This window comes from Natator depressus, chromosome 1 (genome assembly GCF_965152275.1).
Source record: "Natator depressus isolate rNatDep1 chromosome 1, rNatDep2.hap1, whole genome shotgun sequence".
Classification (NCBI taxonomy): domain Eukaryota; kingdom Metazoa; phylum Chordata; order Testudines; family Cheloniidae; genus Natator; species Natator depressus.
The window spans coordinates 166,438,701-166,449,669 of NC_134234.1; the positions used below are offsets into that span (position 1 = coordinate 166,438,701).

Genomic DNA, 10,969 nt, shown 5'->3' on the forward strand with positions numbered 1-10,969 from the left:
CTTGCTGCAGTGTAGGATTGGCACTGCATATAGAGAGAGTACAGTAGGTAAATGAAATTGCAGAAGTGTTCACTATACATAAAGGCCACATCATGGAGAATAATTGTTTTGGCCTCTGAATTTTACCTTCCTATTCAAGTAACACTAAGGAATTATTTAAATCCCAAAGTCCTGGTATGGATCACTAATAAGTATAGTATTTCTGTTAATACTCAGACTTTTGTTTATTGATTCTTTGCCCTCTTTCTTAAAGAAGGGCCTTAATTGGAGGAAAAGTAGAATATTAAGTCAAACTGTAAACACCTAAAATGAGTTCCATTTAAAGAATTAAGTGGATTAGCTGTACTACTATGGTTGGTTATGGTTTTAAAGGAAGTTATTGACTGCACCTACATAAATGTCTCTGTTTAAGTGATTTAAAAGGAGTAAGGTCCCAGAACTACAGGTGCACAACAGATTGTAAGCGTTATGAGGACTGTGAAAAAGCAAGAAACTGGATAGACTTAAAAAAAAAAGTCCTGTTGTTAGATGTCAGATCACCTTAAGATTTGCTTTGCCTTTTACCTGTACTTCCATAATATTTAAACCTGTTAACCAATAGTTCCAGCTTCCGGCAGAGGCAGGATCACTATGAAGAAGTCTGAAAATGAGTAACTGGAAGGGAAAATAAATTTCTTTTAATTTTGCAACTATCGTTTAGTGCACAGAGTGAAACAGTAATGGATTGGCCCACAATGATCAAGTTAAGGAGGGCACTGGATTAATCACCTGGGCTGTAAAACTTTAGAAATGCTACCAGCTGAAATCTCAGTACCACTGGCCCGTTTGTCCTTAAAATTCAACTGCGGCATTTGCCACTTCTCGCCTAGGTCACCCGCCCTACCTCTGACTCGGTGAGGGTGGCCTAGGTCATCGCTGCCCTTGTGGAAAGGGAGCTCTGCGCGGGGGACCTGGCCAGGCCTCCCTCCCTTCTGCGTCTTTCGAGGGTAGGTGACAAAAGCAACGTTCCCCTTCCGTGCTTGCATTTTAAGTAGTGGTTCGCCACAATGGGGCTGGGCCCCCCGGGGGGGAGGGAGAATCAGGGCTCCCCGAGAGCGCCAAAGCCCAGGCGGGGAATTTGGAGGGGGACGAAGGGATGGGGGGGAGGGGGGCTGCGCTACCTGTCACCTCCCTCCCCTCTGCTGCAGCCCTGAGCAGCTCCAGCCTTCTCCGTCCGACGTGGAAAACCTGGGCAGCGGGCAGCGTGCAGAGCCCAGGCTGGGGGCGGGGAGCAGGCGGCGGCGGCTTGGCTCACCCCGCTCCGTGTGGGGCAGCCCCAGCTCCGCCCGAGGCCCCGGCGGGGAGGGGGGGGGCAGCCGCCGCACGGTTGCGCAGGCAGAGTGAGCTCAGCGCTCCAGCCGCTCGGAACTAGGGGCGGTGCCTGGCGGGGGCAGCTGTGGGGGGGCTGGGGGTGGGGGCTGCCCGGGCAAATCCCATAAAGGGCGGCCCCGGCGGCCCCGGCTCCTGCACTCACGCCGCACCGCGGAGGCGCTCGGAGCCCAGGGAGTTTGCAAAGACGGGACGCCCCCCTCCTCTGCCGCAGCAAGCCCGAGCGCAGGGCTGCGGACGTGCAAGTGGCTGTGCCCCGACTCGGAGAGGAGACGCGCCGAGCCCGGCAGCCGGAGCCTCCCCTGCCACCAACTCTCTCGGCAGCGCCAGGAGCCGGGGGGAGCCGAGCCAGCTCCTGCGCCCCGCAGCACCCTCCCCACCCTGCAGCTGCGCTCCGGCCATGGCAGGGGCAGCGCCTCCTCTGTAGGGACTCCGAGACCGCGCGGCGCTCCTGCTGCAGCCCCCTGCCTGCGCGCCTGCCCGCGAGCCTCTTCCCGGCCGCCTGCGGCTCGCCCCCGAGCCGGCTGCTCCCTGCGCTCCCCCTGCGCCTCCCCGCCCGAGCCCCGGCGCGCAGCATGGGGCCCGCCCCCCTGCTGCTGGCGGCGCTGCTCTGCCTCTGCCCGCCGGGCGCCCGCGGCAGCGCCGCGCCGCGGGAGGAGCAGGAGCTGATCGTGCCCGTGCGGCTGGACTCCGCGGCCGAGCCGGCTGGCAAGAGGCTCTATCGCCTGGACGCCTTCGGGAAGCGGCTGAGCTTGGAGCTGGAGCCAGACAGCAGCTTCCTGGCTCCGGACTTCAGGCTGCAGTCCTTGGGCAGCCGGCCCCGGCAGGAGGAGGAGGAGGAGGAGGAGGAGGCGGTGCCGGAGCAGGGAGCCTCGCTCGGGATCCCACCCGCCGCCGACCTGGCGCGCTGCTTCTACTCCGGCACCGTCAACCGGGACCCGAGCTCTGCCGCCGCCCTCAGCCTCTGCGCGGGGCTCCGCGGGGCTTTCTACTTGCAGGGGGAAGAGTACTTCGTCCAGCCGGCCAACGCCTCCCAGCCGGAGCTCCACCTCCTGCGCCGGCGGCCCCAGAGCAGCGTCCGCCCGAGCGGCGGCTCCAAGTGCGGGGTGACCGACCAGAGCTTCCCCCGGGCCGCAGAGGGACAGCAGGCGCCCGTGGGCCAGACAGGTACTGGGACCCTGGTTGACTCCCGTGGTGCAGCTTCTCTCCCATTTACTCTCGTAGAAGCCTCAGGCTGATGACCTGAAATCGACACGTCCTCAGGGGCGTGAACACCTCGTGCGCGTTGGAGAGAGACAGACCCTGGGGAGGGATTCTCAAAAGAGCCTCTGGCTCTTTTGGCAATTCCAGCCTCCACTTCCGAGCACATCCCTGCAGGCGGGGATGGGGAACTCTTTGTTGTACTCCCTTCCAGCACATTAAGCATTTGTCCCTCGGTAACCTCTAGCTGTACTGCGGGTTGGATTGGAAAAGGACAGAAGTTTAGTGCAATGAAAAACCATACGCTCTACAAATACAGAGTGTGTGCATGGATGAACTGTAGCCAAGGCTGTCATCTCAATTGCATGTGCCTAAAATCACAAATAACTCCTTTAAAGTCATTTGAGTTACGCTGGTGCAAATGAAGAGAGACTCTGGCTCACCAAATAGGGGCGTAAACAAAATACAGATCCAAGCAGAGGCACATTTGTTGTAAATGTTGGTACAAAGAATCCCACCCCCTAGTAATTAGTGTACAGTATGTTCATTCAGAAAAACGACTCGTGTCTCTGACACAGGTGTGTAGCAAAGAGAGGGAAAGTTACAGTGCCTGACAGCCCAGAAAGGGCCTATGAATGGGGGAGTTTCATCATCTGGCTGGAACAGCACATGGGAAGGGGGAGGAGAGAGGAGTGGAACTGAAAGTCAGACGAGGGCACGGTGTCCTACTAGAGTAAGAGGCGGTGCTGTTGCAGGGTCCCGGTAGCAATCGGGTTGCTTGGCAGGAGCCTCGAGTACTGCACTGTGCTTTCCACGTGGAGCCCAATGATCTCATTCAGACTTCTGAGTCACTCTTTCGTTTGCAAGGTCTCACATCATACGCTTTTGGCCAAGGTTGCTCTTTACTGCATCAGCAAAAGTGACTTAGTGGGTGAGATTATGTTAACACTGCTCAGGTTTCAGAGATCAAAAACCGGCTATTTTAAGTAGTTGTGCCCTCACAAGCCTGGGGTTCCATTTTAAGGTCTTTCTGCCTTTAGTAATAAAGTAATGTGGTAAAATATTTCCTGCCTTAGATGCAAATTTTGTTTGTTACTGTATTTTGTTCTAGTTCCTTATAATAATTTACAGTAATGTTTCTGGCCAGGCTATTGATATGCAATTTCCCCCTTTTTCTTTTTTAATATAGAAACTGGAAGCACACGGAAAAAAAGATTTGTGTCCAGCCCTCGCTATGTGGAAACCATGCTTGTAGCAGACCAGTCCATGGCAGAGTTCCATGGCAGTGGATTGAAGCACTATCTCTTGACTCTGTTGTCTGTGGCAGCCAAATTATACAAGCATCCCAGTATCCGAAACTCTATTAGTCTGGTGTTGGTAAAAATTCTGGTCATCTATGATGAGCAGAAGGGACCTGATGTTTCTTCTAATGCTGCCCTTACCTTAAGGAACTTCTGCAGTTGGCAAAAGCAACACAATCCACCCAGTGACCGACATGCAGAGCACTATGACACAGCAATCCTCTTTACCAGACAGGTGAGGGAAAGTTTGGTCGTCTTTTTACAAACAAAGCAAGCCTAACCTTTTTAATTACAGTCTTCAGAAAAATCACATTTAGATTCAGTCGTCTGAGATTATTGACTCAAACAAGTGGGATAATAATTAACCGCCTTTTTGTAATGTTATCTTATTTCAGATGAAAGGCACTTTATATGCAGCATACTGCTGTTTTAGTATATGGATTGTTTAGCAAGATTTAGCACTGAAATTATGGAATAAGTATAAGCATTTCTGCATGTTGCGAAGGAGAATTTTGCCATAGTATCTTGAAATTCTGAATCTTTATGCTTTTTCCATAAGTAAAGGCAAACTGCCAAGGTTGAATGATTCTTGCCAAGGTTAAGTCTTTGACCGGGTTAAATGAAACTGCCTTCTTTTTTAAAGGACCTTTGTGGTGCCAAGACATGTGATACCCTTGGGATGGCTGATGTGGGAACAATTTGTGATCCAAACCGCAGTTGCTCTATCATAGAAGACGACGGATTGCAAGCTGCCTTCACAACAGCCCATGAACTAGGTAATTCACCTTTGACGTGAGCTTTGAATTAATTTAAACTAGTCTGATACCATAAAGTAAATATCTCATTTATGTAATAGGGCCCAATTCTGTGAGGTGTTGAATGTCCTCAACTCCTTCTAAAGTCAGTCAGTAGGCGACAATGGCACATGGCAGATTGTCAGGCAGGATTGGCCAGATAACTGTATGTGGGAGCTGTAGATTTGATTGCAATTGCGGAAACACCATCTTTCTTAGATTTGCAAATGAGAGAAGCAAAAAGAAGGTGGCATCTGTTTAAAATGTTGGAACTATTCAGATAATGCTTTTAAGTATCTAAAATGCATTTCAGTGATCAGTTCAAGACTAACATTTAAAAAATATTTGCTAATGCATAAAACAAACTTCCTAAAAATCCCCCCCCCCCTTTTTTTTTAAGGCCATGTGTTTAACATGCCCCATGACGACGCAAAGCAGTGTGCCAATATTAATGGTCTAAGCCGGGATTCCCACATGATGGCGTCTATGCTTTCCAATCTGGATCGAAGCCAACCTTGGTCTCCGTGCAGTGCCTACATGATTACAACATTTTTGGACAACGGATATGGTAAGTTTTTATTAAGCTTTCTATTCAAGTTTGTACTCTTACATTTAGCTGCCACTTAAATGCTATCTTTGTTTTCTTCCTACTTTAAAAAAAAAAAAACAAAAAAAACTAAACTAAAAATGAAGCAGTCCCCTCCTTACAACACTTCCTGTTAGAGAACTCCAGTACAAGGTTATGTTTTTACTTGGCTGCCAGTAACATTAAAGAAGTCTTTAACTGGTTCACACAATTGTTGGTGTAATGAAAGCTGAACAATTATTTGAACAAGAAAGCTAAGTGCAATCGAACAAATAAAATACATTTTTCCCATTCAAACCAGCTAATCAATTACTATTTTTTCCAGGTGAGTGTTTACTGGACAAGCCCCACAAACCTATACAGCTTCCCTCTGATCTCCCTGGAACTGTATATGATGCCAATAGGCAGTGCCAATTTACATTTGGAGATGAGTCCAAACATTGTCCGGACACAGCCAGCACGTGTACAACTTTGTGGTGTACGGGCATCTCTGGAGAATTGCTTGTGTGCCAAACTAAACACTTTCCTTGGGCAGATGGCACCAGTTGTGGAGAGGGGAAATGGTGTGTGAATGGCAAATGTGTAAACAAGACTGAGAAGAAGCATTATGATGTAAGTATTTTTTTTTAAAAATCTAGAATATGCAATAATATTTCAACAAGATACATAGTTTTGATTTCTGATAATGAGTAAATTGAGGGCGGTAACTAATAAAACATAGAAGGAATCTTGTGCAAGGGGCTCAACTTAATTGAGAGTTTTAGTGTGGTGGTTTATATATAATTTGCTGTTTATCATTTTAGACCCCTGTCCATGGAGGCTGGGGATCATGGGGACCCTGGGGAGACTGTTCAAGGACATGTGGTGGTGGAGTGCAGTACTCCTTTAGAGAGTGTGATAACCCAGTTCCAAAGAATGGAGGAAAGTACTGTGAAGGCAAACGGGTGCAATACCGATCGTGTAATATTGAGGACTGTCCAGATAATAATGGTAAGTTGGGAGTTGATCTTTGACATGGAGGAAGGGGATGTTGGGGGCAGGAGAGATGAGGGGGGGGGGGCAGGACAATTAAAGATGAAGATCTAATGTTTAACTAATTTTTCTCCTATGTATAGGCAAAACCTTCAGAGAAGAGCAGTGTGAAATACACAATGACATTTCTAAATCCCCTTTTGGAAGTGGACCTGCAGTGGAATGGACACCCAAGTTTGCTGGAGTCTCTCCAAAGGATAGATGCAAACTTGTCTGCCGAGCAAAAGGCACCGGATATTTCTTTGTTCTGCAACCTAAGGTATTTTTTAAAATATGTGTTGTACATTACATTTTAAGCAGGAATTCTTACCTTTTCTGATTATTTATTTTTTTAAAGTGGAGTCAAAGGATATGCAAACTAAAATATTTTAATCATAAGCTTTTAAAACATCTTAGCCAGATTTTCCCTTCCTCTGTTCTACAAGTAGTCTAATCCCGTCAATACAAACTAGATTTAAATATGTGGACATGCTTCTTTCAAACTCAGTCACAGCTTTTTAAACTCACATACTTATCACATTTTATTACACTGGAGTTTTTACAGAACATTGTGTTTCTATTATTTTATTCAACTTTTCATAGGTCCTTCAGCTTCAGGTTAAATATCTGCTCTTTGTCTCATATTCCTAAAAGGCTAACATCTTAAAACGGTCAAAAGGAAATACTTTTTAATGTAATATATTTAGGCAGTGGAACTGGGAACCAATGGCTTAGCAAGATTAAGGAATAAATACGCTTTTAAGACTAGCTTCTACAGCTATTTGCTAGGTAGGATACTGTTGAAAGGGCTATCAGTCCTTACGCTTCATGGCCCAAGACTGACTCAACTGGCTTTAGGAAGCAATGTCCTTCCTTATATGGGCTTAAACAATTTTAAAGTTGTCCCTTTTGATGAACACTGACATTAAATCAATTTCTCATGTTACCATGGCATTTTAGTGTTGTAAGTGGAATGAAGTAGCACTGCATACTCTAAATGAATACGTTTTACTTTCAACAGTTGCTATCTTCAGAATATGAAGGGGTGGGGGACATGTTGCATCCATATTTTAATTTTATTATCTGTGTTTGCAAATAAAATGTCCATGTTCTAATCAAAGGCACTATTACTTTTTAACTTTTTTAAAGGTTGTGGATGGCACCTCATGTAGCCCAGATTCCACTTCTGTCTGTGTGCAGGGGCAATGTGTAAAGGCTGGCTGTGATCGTATGATAGGCTCCAGTAAGAAATATGACAAATGTGGTATCTGTGGAGGCAATGGATCTACCTGCAAGAAAGTATCAGGCACTCTCGTTAGTGCAAAGTGAGTTTACAAATACTGTTCCTCTTTTGAACTGCAACAGTTAATATCTTGCAAAATAACCTTTCTGTTTCAAAGACAGGTATTGACTCAGTTTACTCTTAGAATTGAAAACTAATCTTTTAAAATCAGTTGATTAGTTACAATTTTTCAAAGTAAAATCCCAATTAAATTAAGTGCATCATACAAGGACCTCCTGTATTGTAGCAGTAATTTAGGATGATTGAACAAAGCATTTTTGCACATGCTTGTGCCTATTGAAGTTAATTGGACTTAAGCATGTGCATAAGGTAAAGCTCAAAATTTAGTGTTTTGCTAAATTGAAGCCTTAATCAGTGGAAGACTAAGGACTCAATATTTGCATTTTGTTCCCTGTAGACCTGGTTATCATGATGTTGTCACCATTCCTGCTGGGGCAACCAATCTTGAAGTTAAGCAACGAAATAACAGGGGTTCACGACACGATGGCAGTTTCCTTGCTATTAAAGCTGCTGATGGCACATATATTCTTAATGGTGACTACACTCTATCGACATTGGAACAAGACATTACTCATAAAGGCAGTGTTTTGAGGTACAGTGGCTCATCTGCAGCTTTGGAAAGAATCCGCAGTTTCAGCCCACTGATGGAACCTTTAACTATCCAGGTTCTGACTGTGGGTGACTCACCTCAACCTAAAATCAAATATACCTATTTTGTGAAGAAACCACTACAGTCTGGGTCTGAGAGAGCTTCCAGCAAAAAGAAAGAATCTTTTAACGCCATCAAGGAGACGATCTTATCTGAATGGGTTATTGAAGAATGGGGAGAATGTTCAAAGTCATGTGGGTCTGGTTGGCAAAGAAGATCTGTCAAATGCAGAGACCTTAATGGGCAGTCTGCCACAGACTGTGCGAAAGAACTCAAACCAAATGATCTCCGACCATGTGCAGACATGCCCTGCCCACAGTGGCAATTGGGAGACTGGTCACCATGTTCTAAGACATGTGGGAAAGGATTCAAGAAGAGATTATTAAAATGTATGTCTTACGATGGCAGTATGTTGCCACAAGAAAGCTGTGACCCTTCAAAGAAACCTAAACATTTAATAGACTTTTGCAATGTTACAAAGTGCACTTAAACAGTATCCAGTTGGGAAAGCTAAAGATTTTTTTTTTCTCCCAGAACAGTGCACTGAAAACAAGAGAGTTAGAGGTAGCATGTGTGTCTTGCATATAAAGGGCATGGTGAGGATTCATTGAGAAGGGACAGTAAAAATAATTTTAGGGTGGTGTTGCATCATAAAAATATCCTGCAAAGTGCAGATTTGCTTAGCAAGCCAATGTCACTTAATCTTTCATCTTCAGTAGATAAAGCCCTAAGGCATTATAATTTCCTTTTTAAGTCAGTTACAAGTTAAAGAAAACATAAGCAGGGGCCAAACTGAGTTTAAGTAAACATTTCAGATTCCCCCCCCTTAGATTTGTGTTGTGGTACTGTTCAAGTTCCTAGGGTTTTTTTACGTGGGTGGCTTGGGGTGGGGGGTAGGAGGGAGAAAATAGCTTTCATCTAAGCTTAAAATAATTGGTCAAGGCTTACCTACCTCACAAAGGACAAAAAACAGGATTAGAAAAGGAGTTTCAACTACATTGTTCATGGCTGCTATTGTTTCAGAGATTAGTTTTATATAAAAATAAAGCCATATTCTCCACAAGTAGAGTCAAAAATATCAAGAAAAATCACTCTAACTTAACCTGCAGACAACTAGAATGTTCTATTTTTAAGCATCTTTGTATCACCCAATGTTTCTATCCATTTTTCTCATCCATGCTGATGTAGTCATTGTGACATGTGTAACCTACAAAGCTGGAATAAGTGGCAATCTCCATGGAGCAGGTTCTGTCTAAAAGTTTGTTGCTTTTAGTGCCTCCTGACCAAACCACTGGTTTCTTTGGTTCTACCATACTGTCAACCAAAGTTATGACAGTGAAGATTTGAGCGCTGTCTCAAGTTCTAACTTTTTACCATGTTCCAGCCAATACTAGCTTACTTGTTTGTGTTATGCTAGAGACAGATCAGAGGAAAAAGAAATTCCCAGTATGAATGGGAATCTCTAATTTATGACATTTTTATAGTGCTCAAATCACTTTTATAAGGCGGGAAAGACAAAGCTGAAGGATAGCAGGTCCATCCACAGCAGTACACTAGCAGTTGCGTAATTAAAAGTTTGTGCCAGTCCATAGACTATGAGAGAATATGGCTTTCCATATGTATATAGTAAAATATATTACTATAGATTATATATACTTTATAAGTATTTTATATTTCTTTACCTTCTGGGAAGGGTTATAGTTTGTAATAAATGCGTATAATAAACCTATTTATTTTTATACTTCCCTGTGATCTTTTAAGTTATCGCTTTTTTAAAAGGACATATAACAAGGATAGAGTATTTATACAGTATAATATGTTACTAGAGGTAATAAATGAACACTATGAATTTTTGAATTTGAGTGTTTTTATTTCTACTTTATATATAGATTTTTACTCCAGTGAAAGTACCTGAAATCTAGAGTAACCTTTTCAAAAGTGACTAAGGGATTTAGGAGCCTAAGTTTTATAGGTGCTTTTGAAAACTTTTCCCATAATGTCTTATGCCATGGTAAAAGAGTAATCTTGTGTTTTGTTCTTTAAACACCAACAAGGTGCACAGCAGTTATTTCATTTTTTTAGAGGGAAAAAATGGAATATGAGTTAATTGATATTCTTGATTTTAATTGGGCTTATGGATGGGACAGAACTTGTTCTGTCAGCTTGTGTTTGTAACCAGCAAAATTTCTACAAAACTAGCTAATTTTCATGTAGTACTTAACATTTTAAAATGCATTACTGGGAAAGATGCAGTTAAGTTAATAATAATAATTAACCAAAAGTCAGATGTTCCCTTAAGCAAACTTCTTGAGGGTATGATAAGCACTCTTTTAATTAGAAATACATTTTTAATGAACTGCTCTAACATTTTTTGTAACATGCTCAATAACGTTGACATTTTAAATCAGAGTTTAAACATCCAGAAACTGAATTTTACTCCCTTAACTCTGACTCAATGCCCACTGAGCTCAAGAGGAAAAACTACTATTGACATCAATGGGAATTTTTGTCTTTGGCTTTCAAAGGAGCAGGAGTATGCCCAGTGTGAAAATTGAAGGCCTCTCACTGCTCTCTGAAATCCAGTTGAAGTTACATCTGTTAAGGGAAAGTAAAATTTGGCACCGTATCCTATTAAAGGTGCCCTGACAAATGTTTGGCCTTCTGTGTTGTGAAGCAGTAATTCTCTGTTACTCCACGGGTGATATCCTGTCCCTGTTAAAGTCCAGTGGTGCCAGGATTTCACCCCTTGTGCAACAT

At 44.0% G+C, this 10,969-nt stretch overlaps 1 protein-coding gene across 1 annotated transcript; it reads left to right on the forward strand.

The window, feature by feature from the left end:
• Nucleotides 1-1,943: 1,943 nt before the first annotated feature.
• Nucleotides 1,944-10,069, forward strand: ADAMTS1 (ADAM metallopeptidase with thrombospondin type 1 motif 1). The gene is made up of 9 exons (XM_074971161.1): nt 1,944-2,535; nt 3,758-4,104; nt 4,513-4,645; nt 5,064-5,231; nt 5,575-5,861; nt 6,053-6,239; nt 6,365-6,540; nt 7,410-7,585; nt 7,961-10,069. The coding sequence occupies exons 1-9, from the start codon at nt 1,944-1,946 to the stop codon at nt 8,700-8,702; spliced, it is 2,808 nt and encodes a 935-aa protein (XP_074827262.1). The 3' UTR covers nt 8,703-10,069.
• The last annotated feature ends 900 nt before the right edge of the window (nt 10,070-10,969 follow it).

What these genes read in the sequence shown, in the direction of transcription:
- ADAMTS1 (XM_074971161.1), top strand. Translation starts at nt 1,944, where the DNA reads ATGGGGCCCGCCCCCCTGCTGCTGGCGGCGCTGCTCTGCCTCTGCCCG. An exon ending in ATTTTTGGACAACGGATATG is followed by an intron (nt 5,232 to 5,574) that starts GTAAGTTTTTAT and finishes TATTTTTTCCAG; the next exon opens with GTGAGTGTTTACTGGACAAG. An exon ending in TCTTTGTTCTGCAACCTAAG is followed by an intron (nt 6,541 to 7,409) that starts GTATTTTTTAAA and finishes ACTTTTTTAAAG; the next exon opens with GTTGTGGATGGCACCTCATG.